The sequence below is a fragment of the Bufo gargarizans genome, chromosome 4 (assembly GCF_014858855.1).
Source record: "Bufo gargarizans isolate SCDJY-AF-19 chromosome 4, ASM1485885v1, whole genome shotgun sequence".
In the NCBI taxonomy this organism is placed as follows: domain Eukaryota; kingdom Metazoa; phylum Chordata; class Amphibia; order Anura; family Bufonidae; genus Bufo; species Bufo gargarizans.
Genome location: NC_058083.1, coordinates 205,950,636 through 205,969,075, shown reverse-complemented (window position 1 = coordinate 205,969,075; position 18,440 = coordinate 205,950,636). Strand labels below are relative to the sequence as shown.

The 18,440-nt window shown below is 43.5% G+C and overlaps 1 protein-coding gene across 2 annotated transcripts in view; it reads right to left on the bottom strand.

Moving 5' to 3' along the window:
* The window catches only part of LOC122934099 (interleukin 1 receptor accessory protein), a 269,414-nt gene that overhangs the window by 19,486 nt on the left and 231,488 nt on the right, over positions 1-18,440 (bottom strand). For both annotated transcript variants that reach the window (XM_044289289.1, XM_044289290.1), the window contains 2 exons: positions 15,040-15,111; positions 769-898 (listed from right to left, as the gene is read on the bottom strand). In XM_044289289.1, coding sequence (XP_044145224.1) covers positions 769-898; positions 15,040-15,111 — 202 coding nt within the window. The remainder of the gene's footprint in view (positions 1-768; positions 899-15,039; positions 15,112-18,440) is intronic.

The window sequence follows — 18,440 nt, the reverse complement described above, 5'->3', positions numbered from 1 at the left end:
TTACATTTAGACCATTTTGTAGACCTAAACCAGGCGTAGAGAATGATGAATGAGACGGGCCTGCCAGCCTGTCCATTCCCCACCCATACGACGCCCACTTTTTTTTGATCGGGCGTGAGTGGGGGAAAAAATCGCTGATTCTGCCGCACCATGTTGTGTAACAAATCTGCGCCAGATATACGCCACAAAAGTGGTGTATATGTGGTTATAAATGACCAGCTATATTCGTACAGCAACATAAATAGACAAAAAGTTGGGAAAAACATCCTATGAAGAGGTCTAAGGAAACGACTGACAATCATCTTAAATGGCAATTACTTAGTTACTGTGGAGCCAAGACTAGCTGCTAATCTTTTTGCAAAAATGCAGCCGAGCATGAAAGAAGAGTGACTGATATAGTATTCACCCGAAGCCTTATCCAAGGTTATATGTGCACGTGTGACATTAATTGAAGTATATGCTCTCTTATCTGCAATAATGACCTATTAGCAGTGCCATGCAGATTCAAGTATTTATTACTACAAAGACTAGAATTCAAGAAATGTAATTCATAAACATAATTTTTAGCATTATAAATGTAGACATGCTGTACCTGATTTTACCCAGAAAAACTGATTAGAAACTGGCATTAAAACACAATCTGTTTTTGTTCTATGAAATTGGAATTATTTGTCCCTATTAATAAAAGTAATCACTGATGTTCAGATCAGCAAATGAAACAAGGCAATTGGGATTTGCAGTAAAAGATGGACTTTTTTTTTATCTTACCTTTCATTAACTTGTATTCTAGGATCGGTAAAGTCTCCTTCACTCTTTCCATTTATTGTCCATCCAATCTCAGTAAATGAATTCTCTACGTAGGAGAAATAAACGTCACATGGAATGTTCAATTCTCCTCCTAAATAAGACAAAAATACAATGTTCAATGCACTTTAGTCATCGTCAGTTTTAAAGTGTAACCGCCATGTTTTTATAAAATGTTTTTTTTTTTTAGCATATATTACTCCTGCTGCAGCATTACGCATTCGGCAATCTTTAGTTTCTTCACATACCACATTTTCTCTGAGTTTTTCCCTTAATTACGGCTGTTTTAACCTCTACAATATGAGGACCTTCTCAAGATGGCTCCTCTGCCAGTTCTCTGAGGACAAAACTGCTTTCCCTCACTTCACATACAGTACACACTTGCTGTAGCCAGCAGCTCCCTGCCAGTCAATCAGATTGGATTACTGAGAGACACGCCTCCTCACTCTGAAGAATAATGCAGCCATTCAGTGTAAAGGACCACCCCTCAGTCTTCCTAGCTGTAGACAGACAAGCCATGGCAACTGTCTTTTAAGGGAGCAGTGGAAAGGGACAGAGTACATTAATGAAAGCGGTTATTATAAGGTAATTACAGATCTTTTGACAATCATTGACAGACTAATTCATTTATACATGCCTAGCTGCAATAAAGTGGCAAATAAAAAAAAAATATGACCGTTACACTTGAAGGCTAATTTCACACTGGAGGCAGCAGGGTCCGGCAGGCTGTTCCGGCGGGTGAACAGCCTGGCAGATCCGTGCTAACGCTAGCCCACCATGCTGCTGGAAGTCTGCTCCGGTCCCATTCACTCTATAGGTGTATTTCCTAATATAAATGTATTTCAGTATAATAAATGTTCCCCCTTAACTCTAAACTACTAAGAATTCATAAACACTTATTTAAGCCACATTCTTATCAGTAAGGTAAGAACTGAGCTATAATGAGTGTTTATAAAGTCAGAGAGCAGACATAAGGAGTCTGGCAGCTTGTGGTCTGACGGAAAAGACAGAAAATCTAAAAGGATGCTACTAGAGCATTTCAGATCTGTACAGAAAAAAAGATGCCATATTTTTAATAAAGCCCCCCAAAAAAATAAAAACGTTTTACCTCAAAATGAATACAATGCAATAATTTAAAAAAATTGTCAGCAAAGGTGTACATAGCCTTTAAGGGAGCCTTATTCTCTATGTGAGCAATTATGGGGACATAATACTATGTGGTGGACACTTAAGGGGGCAGCACTCTGCTCTGTGTTGGGGCACTTAAGAGGACATCATACTGTGTGGGGGAAACTTAAGGGGCCATCATTCTATGTGGAGGCAACAAGGTGGTGCCATAGGGAGGTACTCTTATTGAGTTTGTCACGCTATTACTGTTTGAGGGTACAAGGGGGGCTGAGCATATACTGTACAGATAGGCACTTGGTGTGGCTCATTGTAATAATGTGTGCCGCTGATGCCATCTTTCCATGCATTTTTCATGAATTGGGAGGTATGCTGGTCATGATGCCTCTCCAGATCTGTGCTGTTCAGGTCATAATGCCAAAGAATGGAGCTATAATCCTCCACATAGTAGGAGAGGGTGTGCTGCAATTTTTGGGGACTGATTTATGGTTTTGGTTTTTACAGCATTTTCAGTATGCTAAATAAGTAGGGTGGCCACTTGTTTTACCCATAAAATCTGGACATTGTAGACCATGTAAGCCATGCCCCTTGCTGCCAGCAAAAGAGGGGGAGAAAAAAGTACGTGAAGACCTGAAGGTGAGCTGTGCAGAGCCCAAAGTGCTTCTCTCACCTTTAGCCACAGAGAGCCATGTCCGCTGGCTCTACTGACTGACTGGGAGTTCGAGAAGCCCCAGTCAGTCAATTTTTTGCTGCAACTCACACTCAGACAGCGCAATGCTGCTGCCAGAGGCCCTGCACTGAACAGAGGACAGGAGCCAGGAAACCAGACTGTCCGGCCTAAAACTGGATGTCTCGCCACCCTATAAATAAGAAATGTTATTTTGCAGGTAAGCACAATTACATTGAAACCCTTTCAGCTCCTGCACCATTCATTTTTATGGGAGGTTTTTATTTACTGCTTGTTTCAGATATATTTGTTGCTACAATCATAACTTTTTGCATAGTCTATTAATATTGACCTCATAAATATTGAGTGACTACTGCTGCAGATTTTGAACAGTGTTTATTTTTTTCAGTTTTTTATTCAATTTGTAGATTACTCAGATGTTGTCTTTTATATATTTGTATATGACTAAATATAAGATCTACTTTCATTGCAATGTGTGCTGAGATGTTTACATGTATCTTAAAAACATTTCCCCACATTTTTTTTGGGGGGGGGGGGGGGGGGGGGTTGTAGTTAAGGTGGCTACATACAGTGGGATGCGAAAATTTGGGCAACCTTGTTAATCGTCATGATTTTCCTGTATAAATCGTTGGTTGTTACGATAAAAAATGTCAGTTAAATATATCATATAGGAGAGACACACAGTGATATTTGAGAAGTGAAATGAAGTTTATTGGATTTACAGAAAGTGTGCTATAATTGTTTAAACAAAATTAGGCAGGTGCATAAATTTGGGCACCACAAAAAAGAAATGAAATCAATATTTAGTAGATCCTCCTTTTGCAGAAATTACAGCCTCTAAACGCTTCCTGTAGGTTCCAATGAGAGTCTGGATTCTGGTTGAAGGTATTTTGGACCATTCCTCTTTACAAAACATCTTTAGTTCATTCAGGTTTGATGGCTTCCGAGCATGGACAGCTCTCTTTAAGTCACACCACAGATTTTCAATTATATTCAGGTCTGGGGACTGAGATGGCCATTCCAGAACGTTGTACTTGTTCCTCTGCATAAATGCCTTAGTGGATTTTGAGCAGTGTTTAGGGTCGTTGTCTTGTTGAAAGATCCAGCCCCGGCGCAGCTTCAGCTTTGTCACTGATTCCTGGACATTGGTCTCCAGAATCTGCTGATACTGAGTAGAATCCATTCATCCCTCAACTTTGACAAGATTCCCAGTCCCTGCACTGGCCACACAGCCCCACAGCATGATGGAACCACCACCATATTTTACTGTAGGTAGCAGATGTTTTTCTTGGAATGTTGTGTTCTTTTTCCTTCATGCATAACGCCCCTTGTTATGGCCAAATAACTCAATTTTAGTTTCATCAGTCCACAGCACCTTATTCCAAAATGAAGCTGGTTTGTCCAAATGTGCTTTAGCCCACCTCAAGCAGCACTTTTTGTGCTGTGGGCGGAGAAAAGGCTTCCTCTGCATCACTCTCGCATACAGCATCTCCTTGTGTAAAGTGCGCCGAATGGTTGAACGATGCATAGTGACTCCATCTGCAGCAAGATGTTGTTGTAGGTCTTTGGTGCTGGTCTGTGGGTTGACTCTGACTGTTCTCACCATTCGTCGCTTCTGTCTATCAGAGATTTTTCTTGGTCTGCCACTTCGAGCCTTAACTTGAACTGAACCTGTGGTCTTCCATTTCCTCAATATGTTCCTAACTGTGGAAACAGACAGCTGAAATCTCTGAGACAGCTTTCTGTATCCTTCCCCTAAACCATTATGGTGAACAATATTTGTCTTCAGGTCATTTGAGAGTTGTTTTGAGACCCCCATGTTGCTACTCTTCAGAGAAAATTAAAAGAGAAGGGAAACTTACAATTGACCCCCTTAAATACTCTTTCTCATAATTGGATTCACCTGTGTATGTAGGTCAGGGGTCACTGAGCTTACCAAGCCAATTTGAGTTTCAATAATTAGTTCTAAAGGTTTTGGAATCAATAAAATGACAACAGTGCCCAAATTTATGCACCTGGCTAATTTTGTTTAAACCATTATAGCACACTTTCTGTAAATCCAATAAACTTCATTTCACTTCTCAAATATCACTGTGTGTGTCTCCTATATGATATATTTAACTGACATTTTTTATCGTAACAACCAACGATTTATACAGGAAAATCATGACGATTAACAAGGTTGCCCAAACTTTTGCATCCCATTGCATTATTGTATGCGGTATACATCCCCTGAGTATTTGTTTAGTACTGTGGGTACTTAAAAAAAACCATGATGGTCTATGTCTGTTGCATTTGTTCATTATTGCACAAATCCGAGCATCAATATTAATATGTAGCTGCACCAGACTACACTTCTCTTTTCAGTTCATTTATTCAGGAGAGGGGAGCCCTGTGTATATGGTATTCAGACAGGTGATTAGTGATGGACGAACATCAGCCGGGACAGTTCGCGAACGCAAATGTGCATTCGCGATCAAATGTTCGCCAACCTCACGTTTGCATCGTACCCGTTGACTTTAATAGCAGACAAACCTGGAAAACCTTCAGGTCATATTTGCAGCCACTAAATACAAACTATAAGTGCAAAAAATAGTCCCACAACATGGACAGTGACATACCAGAGGGGGATTATTAGCAAAAATTCCCACAAAAAATATGTATTTTAATCAGGGGCCATTTTTATGCATCTTTAAGGGAAACTCTAATAAATGTGCCCTGCTGGAGCCTAGAACAATTTTATTTCCTATCGGTTTACTATATACAAATGAGCAGCACTCCACGTTTTTGTATCCTTAAGAGGCCATTAAAAACATGCATACGTTAATGTAAATGTTTTTTCTATCATGGAACTGTATGGTGAACAGACGCTACTGTACGGCATCAGCCTGAGGCATCTGTTAACGCATAATTTGTTGGTATGCATTAAATGGATGGCTAAAATAGGATGTGAACCCAGCACTAGTGTCAGAATAAGCACCAGTACACAGCGGAGCAGCGTGGCAGAGAGGGGAGGCCGCCATGTACTGACAGAGTGCTACCTGGTCCTAGTGGTCAGGGATGAGGACTGTGTTTCCCAAGGATCATTTTCTACTGGGAAATACAGGGCACAGTATAATACACTAGAATCTATATAATATAACGATATTAGCCCTACCCCCGAATAATAACACAATTAGGTGGTCATTTATTATATAGAAATACGTCTATGTTCTGACACAGACTGTGGCGCAAAGGTCCTTAGCACAGCAATCTGTATATTTTTCCCGCTCATGCCAGGTCTAAAAAAGGATGTCGTTGGCAGGGTAAGGGATACAGGTATGGCCATCCAGTTATTGGATACCACCGCCATACATTGACCAGATAACACTGCCATACCGTGACCAGATAAAAGGGTATAAGAGGGCACAATACAGAGAATGACTAGCGGCACTGCACAGGGTGTGGTAAGAGGGCACAATGCAGGGTATAAAAGGGCACAGTACAGGGTGAGGGGCACAGTATGGTGTGGGGGGCACAGTCACATGACCCTGTGACATTAGAAGGTCCTTAGAAGGCCACCATAATGAGAGGCAGAGGAGTGAGACAGTGGTGTGATTATGTGGCTAGAGATAAAAAATGTAACTGTCGGCCAGTACAGGCCCCAACAATTAGGCAATAGGCATTCAGCTGACAGCAAAGAACTTTGGATTCTGTGGCTGGAGGTACATTAGGCGGTCACAGGATACATTTGTAAATGTCAGCCACTACAGGCCCCAAAAATTAGGCAATAGGCATTCACCTGACAGCAAAGAACTTTGGATTCTGTGGCTGGAGATACATTAGGCGGTCACAGGATAAATATATAACTGTCGGCCAGTACAGGCCCCAAAAATTTGCCAATAGGCATTCACCTGACAGCAAAGAACTTTGGATTCTGTGGCTGGAGGTACATTAGGCGGTCACAGGATAAAAATGTAACTGTCGGCCAGTACAGGCCCCAAAAATTAGGCATTCACCTGACATAAAAGGCCTTTTATGCCGCTGTATATACATAAGGCAAGTACCATTCTTTGTTCTGGGTGGTGGCTATGGATATGTGTGGGTTGGCATGAGGAAATTCTATTACAAATGGTCATCACAGGTGTTGAATTCCTCCAAGATACATGCCTCAGTCATTTTAAAAAATGTGAGGTAGTCCACACTGTCGTGAGATAGGCGAGTGCGCTTATCAGTCACGATCCCCCCCTGCTGCACTGAACGTCCATTCAAACAGGACACACGACGAGGGGCAAGCCAAGAGTTCCATGGCAAATTGTGCCAGCTCTGGTCAGCTTCTCAGAGCGTCCACATCGGGCTTTAAGCCGACTTAGTTTGACACCTGTCAGTCTAGGCGTTCCCTGAGGCTGGATCCAGAGGGCGGCTGTCGATGGGTTGGCTGCAAGAATGATCTCATATCCGAAGTAACCAACACATTTTCAAACCGGAGCAAAAAAGGAGATGAATCCAGCATCGAAGTTAACAACCTTGTGAGCAGTGATGGCCGCCGTTCTCGGAACTGCCTGCTCCTGGAGCCCGCATATTATTTCAGACCGGCTGTTACGCTGCTGGTAGACACGGCTGGAATCCAGTGGCCAGAAGGAACATACGAGGCGCAGACTTGAGGAGTAGATCGCAAGGTAGGGAATCCAGTGAAGAATTGGAATGGTCTGGAAAGGACGGTTCTGAGGAGCAGGAGACTGGAACAAGTCACAATACTCGAGCAATGTTTGCATTGCCTCATGGGTATAAGTAGGCCCAAACAGGAAACAAGATGGCTCCCAATCAGTATCACAACTGCCATCTTAGTTAAGGGCAAATCCTCAGATAACACAGCAGCCTCCAGTGGTGGAGGAGTGAAATTGCAGCACAAGTTCAGAGTGGGTGAAACAGCGGCCACTAGTGGTAGTTTAGAAGATTACATCAAATTCTGACACCGGCTTGCGCACAGGCACAGGTAAGGATTTACCTGTGCCTCGCCGAACTTGTCAGTTAAGATGGCAGATCGCATGTGTTCGCGGGAGATCTCTAGTTGTGAGTTTATTCATAATAACACAGATCCATACAGTGACATCGCCTCAGTGTTCCCATAAGGTCATCTATGCGTTTCGAACAAACATGTTCTTATTCATGACTGACCAGAGATTCCCAGATGGCAAAATTTGTAGAGGTGGTACTCCTCCCATCTCCAGGTGGTGATTGAAGGTGGTAGATTGAAGCATCCACCAGTCAAAGAAGCCCTACTGGGAAAATCTGAAGCAAACATTGGTGTATTCAATAAACAACAATAATAAAACCTAGTGCGTGCACTTAACATACACAATGTTCTCCCCTCAGGTCTATATCAGGGATAACAATACATAAAAGACAACTTCCCAAAATTAGAAAGAAAAGATAGCGTTCCCTGAAAAAAAAACACATGGTCTGAACAGTGATTCCCAATGTTAAAAATAAAGCACAACAAAAAAATGAAACTGAAAATGGCAGGTCTATCTTCAAAAATACACTTCTGTGAGGAATAAACACATGTGCACCAGAAATGGATGTAAACCTAGTATAAATACATAAGTTCTCTCTTCAAATTGAGACCATCTGGATGCCTCGTTTTAATCGAAGAATCCAAAAGGCTTACCTCTGTATCAAACGCTTATGGAAATAACCTCCTTAGGTGGAGGGCAGAACTTGCTCAATTCCAAAAGCAGAAAAAGTTTGCAAACTCCTATCATGTACTGAGATGAAATGCCTGGCTGCATTGGAAATATTAACATATGAAGCATTGGTGACATAGTTCAAATGTTACAAGATTCTATTTTTCAATTTTCTGATAGTACCTCCCACATAAAATAAGTCGCACTGTGTACATCTAGTAATATAAGATATTAGGGTAGGGGAGAGCGAACAGCTACCACCCTATGCATACTATTAAGTCTATACCGGTGGGAGAAATGGTACGTGCTAGGAGAAATTGCAGCAGTGATGATGCGATGTTCTTGTCTGAGCGCCGCATCGTCACTGCACACTTGTTGGCAGGGGGCTATCCTGGTTATATGATTAAAAGAGCTGAGAAAATAGCGCAGATGAAGAATCGCAAGAGATTACTCTTTGGGAGTAACAATAAAAGCAGGAATGGTGATGACACATGATGACTGTACAAATCTGCCTACCCTGGTCCTTACATATAGCAATCAATTCCAGCAGGTCAAACAGGCAGTATCTGAATGTATTTCCCTTACCCTAGCATCTTCTCTGTCTCCATTATCGTTTACTTCCATTCCCCAGAGGACCGTAACTAGTGCCTGGTTAAAGTATACCGGGTTAACACGGTGTGGTGGCCATCCCTGTAGGACATGTAATTACGTATTGCCCACTAAAATGTTCCAGGATTCTGAACATACCCTGCATTTCCCAATTAGGTCTTATATAAATTGCAACACCATTGGGGTCATTTATATTATTAGATGTACACAGTGCGACTTACTTTATGTGGGAAGTACTATCAGAAAATTGAAAAATATAATCTTGGAACATTTTAACTATTGCCACCAATGCTTCATATGTTAATATTTCTAATGCAGGCAGGCAGTACATGATAGGAGTTTGCAAACTTTTTCTGCTTTTGGAATTGAGAGATTTCTGGCCTCCACTCGAGGAGGTAATTTCCACAAGCGTTTGATACAGAGGGAAGCCTTCTGGATTCTTCGATTAAAAACGAGGCATCCAGATGGTCTCAATTTGAAGAAAGAACTTATGTATTTATACTAGGATTACATCCATTTCTGATATGCATGTGTTTATTCCTCACAGAAGTGTATTTTTTAAGACAGACCTGCCATTTTCAGTTTCATTTTTTTGTTGTGCTTTATTTTTAACATTGGGAATCACTGTTCAGACGTTTTTTTTCAGGGAACGCTATCTTTCCTTTCTAATTTTGGGAAGTTGTCATGTATTGTTATCCCTGATATAGACCTGAGGCCGAGAACATTATGTATTTTAAGTGCACGCACTAGGTTTTATTATTGTTGTTTGTTGAATACACCAATGTTTGCTTCAGATTTTCCCAGTAGGGCTTCTTTGACTGGTGGAGGCTTCAATCACCACCTGGAGATAGGAAGAGTAGTCGAAGTTCACCTCTACAAATTTTGCCATCTGAGAATCTCTGGTCAGTCATGAATAAGAACATGTTTGTTCAAAAAGCGTAGACGACCTTGCAGGAACACTGCGGCGATGCTGTCAATGTATGGATCTGTGTTATTATGAATAAAGGAACTCACAACGTTGTTGATGCTAAACTTATCTCCTTTTTTGCTCAAGTTACGTGGTCTTAAGTTTCCGTGCATCAAGGAAGTCAATCTAATGGGATAGAGGCAGCAGGTGAGCTGGATACCGTCCACATTGCTTACATCTTCAAACCGCCCTCTTTTTGAAGGCGCGGTAGGATTGGTACTGTCCTCTGCCAGTGCCTGCAACAGCAGAATGCAGCATCTCTCGCAGCAAGGCCTGGAAATGTTGCATTCTGACAGCCATCTGTGATGCTGGTAACATGTCCGCCATTTTGTGTTTGTACCGGGGGTCTAAGTCCTTAACCTTTATGCTTTTTATACGGGATCCCTCTTCAAATACTGAAGCATGAAGGCGCCCATTTGCACTAAATTGGCAGCGGTGGAGCGCCATGACTCCTGCTCATCGCCCAGGAGAATGTCATCCTCTGTCTCCTTCCCCCAGCCATGGACAACAACAGGGATCCCTGAAAAGTTTAAAGCCGGCTCTTGCTCCTCCTCCTCCCCCCAGCCACCATCCTCCTCTGACTCCTGCTGACTTGTCTCAGATGGAGTAGCCCCCTGGGAATTCATTCAGCATTGCGACTTCCTCATCTAACAGCTCCTGCTCCTCGACGGCTTGATCAATGACACAACGCAATGCACGCTCCAGAAAGAAGGCATAAGATACGATGTCACTGATGGTGCCCTGGCGACAACTGACCAGTTTGGTGATCTCATCAAATGGCCGCAGAAGTCTGCATGGGTCGCGCATGAGCAGCCACTGGCACGGCGAAAAAAAAAAAAAGCTCCCCAGAACCTCTTCTGCTACAGAGTTCGTACAAGTAGTTATTAACGGCAAGTTTCTGCTGGAGCAGCCTATCAAGCATATACACAGTGAAGTTCCAGCGTGTCGGCAGTCACAAATCAGACGTCTGACGGGCAAGTTGTGTTGCCGCTGAATGTCCAAAAAGGCGAGCAATGGCAGATCTTCTAAAATGGTCAGAGATTTTCCTGGCCTGCCGCAAGACGTTCTGTACCCCGGGGTATTTGTCAACGAATCGCTGCATGACTAAGTTGAGGACATGTGTCATTTTGCCCGATTTCAACGCACTCAGCAGATTGGCACCGTTGTCGCACACCACTTTACCAACTGTCAAATTGAGAGGGGGTTAGCCACTGATCGGCCTGTGACCGGAGAGCTGAAAGCAGTGCAGGACCGGTGTGGCTCTTGGCTTCCAGGCACAACAGCCGCAGCACAGCATGGCAACGTCTCACCTGGCACATCGAATAGGTTCTAGGGCGCTTGGTAGGAAAAGTCAGCCGAGGAAGAGACAGAGGATGGATTAGGAGGAGGAGCAGAAGAGGCAGGCCTGCATGCAATCCGTGGCGGTAACACCAAATCCACGCGGGTGCTACGGTTTACATGCTTGATGGCCATCAGAAGGTTCACCCAGTGGGCAGTAAAAGTTATGTACCTTCCCTGCCCGTGTTTGCTAGATCACGTGTCTGTGGTCAGATGTATCTTGGCACCAACACTATGTGCCAGAGATATATTAACTTTCCGCTGAACGTGGCCATATAGTTCAAGGATGCCTTTCTGGGAGAAATATTTCCTTCCAGGGACCTTCCATTGCGGTGTGCCAATCACCCAAAAATTTCTAAAGGCCTCCAAGTCCACCAATTTATATGGCAGTAATTGGTGGGCTAGCAGTTCCGACAAGCCAGCGGTTAACGGATTATCCGGCGTCATCATTTTTTTATGCTCGAAAATTTGGGCCACAGAAGCCTGCCTTGTACCAGATGAACGAGACAGCGCGACAGTGGAAGGTGGAGTGGAGGACAAATGGGAGGAGAGAGGAGAAGGAGACGGAGAAGAGGCAGGACGTGGAGCACCGTGAGTGTGGCTTTGTGGGTTCTGACAGCGTTGCTCCCACTGGACTTGGCGATGGGAGGCCAGGTGCTTTTTTAAGGCGGTCGTCCCTAGGTGAGTGTTGGGCTTACCACGACTTATGCAATTGTAGCCTTGGAATTTCACAGTGAATCCTTTAGCTGTTAAACGTTTCACAGATAACAGTCCTCCTTCTAGACTGGGAACATATGACACGTGTTTCACTGGTACAACTATACTATGTCCAATTTGACTGGGTCACACTAACATCCCATGTCCAGCTCTTTCTGTATTTATTCTGCTTCCATCTGCCAGATAAACAGTTTCTTTGTTATTTAAGTCAAGTTCTTTTAAGAAGTTTCTATCACTTGTCATGTGAGTGGTTGCTCCAGTGTCAATGCACCGGCCTTGCAGCATCTCACTGTTGTCACTGTAAATATGCCAGTCCAATTATCTGTACATGGATGAGAGATAGCAGTTTTGACCTTTTGTTTGGTCCCTTCTGGATGTAGCTTCTGCTGCTCTGCTTTCCATATTGTACAGTCTTTCTTTAGGTGTCCCCGTTTCTTGCATCTAAGACATGCTTGTCTCCTTTTTGTGACTTCTTGTCTCTGTACCTTTAAGTCGCCTTCTGTGGAGTCCTGCATTACTTCCTTTCTTTGTTGATACTGAGCCTGGTTTTCACAAATGTCAGAGTCAGATCTGTCTCAGGTCTAGTCTCAAGTGCATTGATCAGTGCACTATATGAATCAGTCACAACTGACTCTAGTTGTGTAACCACCTTCGGCCTAGCATTTATATGCTCCTGTATGCCTTTTTCTTTGCTTTCTTTCTTTACCTCATTTTTACAGTTCTTCAGCAGAAATAACTTGCTATTCAGACTGGATCTTTGGTGCAATTCCTGTAGTGCACTCAACAAGCCTTTTGCAGCGCTCTCATGTCTGATGTCGATCGGTTGGTCATCCTCCACTAATAAGCTTATTGTGGCGCTTGCCTGTGTGTTTTTCTTGTCCCATTTCTGATAATTGGTCTCTCTGTAGTAATAACCTCCCACAATTCATCTCTGGACAGTAACATTTCCACTTTAAATTTCCATAGCGGGCAATTCTCACTGTTTAGTTCGGACACTGTAACTTTCAGCTCTAAACTGCTGGCCGTCTTTCTTGCGGACACAAGCGCAGCCATGTAAGAGAATAGCGCATGCGCCGTACGTGGTTCCTGCCTGCTTCTCTTCTCTACCTCCCGTGCGCGCGCTCCACTATGAAGATAGTGGAGCGCGCGCACGGGAGGTAGAGAAGAGAAGCAGGCAGGAACCACGTACGGCGCATGCGCTATTCTCTTACATGGTTGCGCTTGTGTCCGCAAGAAAGACGGGAGCGAGCGGCGAATGAGGAGGACGGCGCATGCGCAGGATTCAGAAGCGCCGTCTCTGCGAGTGAGCCTGCTGTCAATTACATGGCATAGAGGCGGCGTTAGGGCAGGGGCGGTACGGCCAGAGGAGAGGAACGGGCTACCCCCTTGACTTGTTGCTTGACTGTTACAGCACAAAATTTGAACTTTATAAGCCGATTTCTGGATGAATAAAGAGCGCAGGAAAGCGCACCTAACATGGATAACAACACACTAAAGGTAATCTATAACGTACTGTTGATAGTTTAAAAAGTGAAAATGAGGTGAAAGGTTCGCTTTAATAGGGTTTAGGTCTGGAGACATGCTTGGCCAGTCCAGCACCTTCACCCTCAGTTTCTTTAACATGGCAGTGCTCAATGTTATCATGTTGGAATACTGCCCTGCGGCCCAGTTTCCGAAAGGAGGGGATCATGCTCTGCTTCAGTATGTCACAGTAAATGTTCATTGAGGGAACCATGAATGCCAACTATAGCTCTCCACAGCCGGCAGCACTCATACCAGCCCTAAACCTTGACAGTCCCACCACCATGCTTAACTGTAGGCAAGACACACTTCTCTTTTATTCCTCACCTGGTTGCCGCCACACATGCTTGACACCACCTGAAACAAATAAGTTTATCTTGGTCTCATCAGACCACAGGACATGGTCCCAGTAATCCATGTCCTTAGTCTGCTCGTCTTCAGCAAACTATTTGCAGGCTTTCTTGTTTATCATCTTTAGAGGAGGCTTCCTTCTGGGATGACAGCCATGCAGACCAATTTGATGCAGTGTGCGGTGTAGGGTCTGAGCACTGACAGGCGGATTTCCCCACCCCCTTAACCTCTGCAGCAAGGCTGGGAGCACTCATACATATATTTTGAAAAGAGAACCTCTGGATAGGACGCTGAGCACGTGCACTCAACTTCTTTGGTCAACCATGTCGAGGCCTGCTCTGAGTGGAACCTGTCTTGTTAAACCACTGTATTTTTTTGCCCATAGTGCTACAGCTCAGTTTCAGGGTGTTGGCAGTCTACTTATGGCCTAGGACATCTTTATGTAGAGCAGCAATTCTTTTTTTCAGATCCTCAGAGAGTTCTTTGCCATGAGGGGCCATGTTGAACTTCCAGTGACCAGTATGAGAGCGTGTGAGAGCAATAACATCAAATTGAACACATCTGCTCCCATTTACACCTGAGACCTTGTAACCCTAACGAGTCACATAACATCGGGAAGGGAAAATGGCTAATTGGGCACAATTTGGCCATTTTCACTTAGGGCTGTTTCACACGAGCGGATGCCGTGCGTGACATCCGCTCCGAGAATGACAGCCAAGACCCGATGCAGACTGCAGAGGCACGGAGCATTAACATGATTGATAATGCTCTGTGCCTCTCTGTGATCTCTTTACTATGAAATCACAGTGAGATAAAGTTGTCACTGTGATTTCGTAGTAAAGAGATCACAGAGAGGCACGGAGCATTATCAATCATGTTAATGCTCCGTGCCTCTGCAGTCTGCATCGGGTCTTAGCTGTCATTCACGGAGCGAATGTCACGCACGGCATCCGCTCGGGTGAAACAGCCCTTAGGGGGGTGCACACTTTTGTTGCCAGCAGTTTGGACATTAATGGCTGTGTGTTGAGTTATTTTGAGGGCACACCAAATTTACACAGTTATACAAGCTGTATGCGGACTACTTTACATTTTACCAAAGTGTCAGATCTTCAGTGTTGTCCCATTAAAAGATATAATAAAATATTTACAAAAATGAGAGGGGTGTACTCACTTTTGTAAGACATGGTATATATACAGTATATATCTAAAATTTTCAGTGCTTTATATGAACAGTAGTACGCATGGCTACTCACCTGCTTGAAACTCAAAGGTCTGTTTGTCACTCGGAGTTCTCATTTCAGGTGCTTTTGCATAGAAACGGGAAGCTGAAAAATACATGTAAAACATCAAGCCAGACAAAAAAATAATCTATAGAAACAGATTAAGACCTTTACAACATAAAAAAAACATCTATGCACTTTAAAATTCCAGAGTGCCTGCATTATATTTACCCAAGTATACTGCTTCACAGTGACCTATGTATTCACCTCTAGTAACGCCATTATATTTACATATGAACAGTTCATGACTGTGTACAGCATTGCATACCATATATAACATAAAATGATATCATTGACAGCTAATAAAAATCAGTTTTTGCATGTGTACACTTATGGAGATATGATTACAATATGTTTCTATAGATATAGGTCAAACTTGTAAAGGAAAACATGCAGGCTCTGGACATCATGACTGAGAGAAAGAGCAGTACTGGATAAACCTTCATCCAGAAAAACGGATCCAGCATTTATTTTTTTCACATTTTTTGCGGTCTGAGCATGCGTTATCACCACCACAATTAATCTGTCACCATTTTTTCTTTCAGTTGGATCTTAGGAGAAACCTGATCAGAGTCATAGGGTACATGGTAAAAATGATAGCTGCTGGTGGTAGGCCCTCAAACCATGTATAATAGTCTCCTGAGTCATGATGGCCTCAGGTTATGATATTTTGGCCTATCTTTTGCCATCATAACTTGAATGTGTATTCAACTTACAACTGTGTTGTCCACGCTCATCTGCAGCACATGTGAGTGCATGATCCAACTAAAAGGCACTTGCTATTGACTGGATCTTCCAGCCAATCACATGTGCCTCTGATCAGAATTGACAGCACAATGGAATTAGTAACAACCTGGCAAGGTACTGTGATAGAAGCACAACTTTCAAGCTCTCAATACCTTACACTACATCAATATCTTGCCTCTGCACTGATAGATTTTTCGGTCCCAGGCATACTAGACCTGAGTAGACATAGCGAGTTAGAGATTTCACATCCTGCCATCTATCTTTGCCAGCTTGTCCTTTAAGTAACCTGAATGGGATTTGCGTGCAACTCATGGCACATTAGTGTTGGGCGATTTACTGGTATGTACGATATACCACAGTAATAAGAAACTGTGATCACCGTTTCCTTATTACCGGAGTATTTTTGTGATGTCATGCCCTCTTCTCCCATGAGGCAGGGGGGCATCAGTTTACCTCTGGCTCCCATGCCCACTGTTCATCCCCATAGGCCTCAGACTCAGGAGTCATCGTGAGTATAATGTATATATATATTTTTTTTAAATAGCTCCATGTATTGCACTACTGCGGGAAATACCAGGTGGTGGGAGGGAGAGTATTATATATTGAGGGCATTATACTATGGGGGGGAGCATTATATATGGAGTCATTATACTACAGGGGGGGGAGCATTATATATGGAGTCATTATACTACAGGGGGGGGAGCATTATATATGGAGTCATTATACTACAGGGGGGAGAGCATTAAATATGGGGGCATTATACTAGAGGGAGAGAGCATTATATAGATGGGCCCCTATTGGGGCATATTAATATAGGAGTACTGTGAGGGCATTATTATTAGGCACAATATGGAGTGCAGAGGGCATTATTATTAGGCACAATATGGAGTGCAGTGGTCACCAATACTAATGACTGTTGGTAATACTGTAGGGTGCGTTATTGGGGGGGAGGGCTAGTTTAGCACTATTATTTCTGCACTATAGTGCCTGTGGGGCATTAAGGAGCACAGCGAGCACAGTATTGGGCAACATGATGATGATGGAAAAGTGAGGATGTAAGATGCCTGTGTGTTAAACTCTGCAGAGACGAGACGCAGCTGGGAGAAGTTATCGTGGCGGTCTGATCTCCAAATGGAAAAGATGAGGAAAGAAAGTGTTGTCACTGTATGTAACAGTTATTTGGTGCTGTATTACCATCCAGATTTAGCAGCACTGTATGTAGTGTTCACCCACATAAGCCTTTTAAAAGGAACCTGTCACCTCCAACAAACATCCCAAGCCGGCAGCAGTATCTGAGAGCAGCCAGCAGCGTGTTTGTAACGATCCTTTTCTTCCTGCAGGCAGAGAAGCAGAACCTGTAAAAACGTTCTTTAATCCCCTTCCCGATGCGCTTCTCTAGTCAGGCTTGAAGTCACGGAGGCAGCGGCCTCCTTGCTTCAAGAAGTCACGGTAACCACGCCCCCTTCCCTGCCCCTTCGCTGTGACTGACAGTTTGGCAAAGGTAGCCGAACTCTCGTGCATAAGTGCTGTCAATCACAGCGAAGGGGGGAGGGAAGGGGGCGTGGTTACCGTGACTTGAAGCAAGGAGGCCGCTGCCTTCGTGACTTCAAGCCCGACTAGAGAAGCGCATCGGGAAGGGGATTAAAGAACGTTTTTACAGGTTCTGCTTCTCTGCCTGCAGGAAGAAAAGGATCATTACAAACACGCTGCTGGCTGCTCTCAGATACTGCTGCCAGCTTGGGATGTTTGTTGGAGGTGACAGGTTCCCTTTAAGGCCTCATGCACACAAACATTTTTTTAGTCTGCAGCCAATCAGCATTTTTTGAGGTTCAAGTGCAGACCCATTAATTTCAAAGGGTACTTTCACACTAGCGTTATTCTTTTCCGGTATTGAAATCCGGTAAAGGGTCTCAATACCGGAAAAAAACGCATCAGTTTTGTCCTAATGCATTCTGAATGGAAAGCAATCCGTTCAGTATGCATCAGGATGTCTTCCGTTCCGTCCCTTGTATGGTATTTGACCGGACAAAAGGCGCAAGTTGCTGCAGTATTTTTTCCGGCCGAAATCCCAGAAGACTACCGCATTTGCTGAATCCGGCATTAACTTCCATAAAGATGTATTAATGCCGGATCCAGTACCAAGTGTTCCGGAAGTTGCAGCATTGCCGGATCCAGTTTTCCTGTCTGCGCATGTACCGGGACATTGGAAGAGCTATTTTTGCTTTTGATCTTTCATCCGGATCTATTATTCCGGATGATACCGAATGAGATGGATAAGGTATATCAAACGGTTTGCGGAATTGCCTCCCGGATCCAAACGACGTAGTGTGAAAGTACCATAATGGGCATTTATTGTGATATATATATATATATATATATATATATATATGTATATTGTTATCATGATAAATTTCTTAATATTATTATTGTGGGAATATTTTTGATATTGCCCAACCCTACGGCATACCCCTATTTGATACTAGCTTGCAGCTGAACCTTGGCATGGGTTGCTGCTGACCATTAGATCATAAGGCCTCTCTGGCCCTTAGGGAGCCTTCACAAACTGCAGATTTAGTGACTGAAAATCTATTCCATTCACCTTAATGGGGCTTGCAGAAATCCATGTG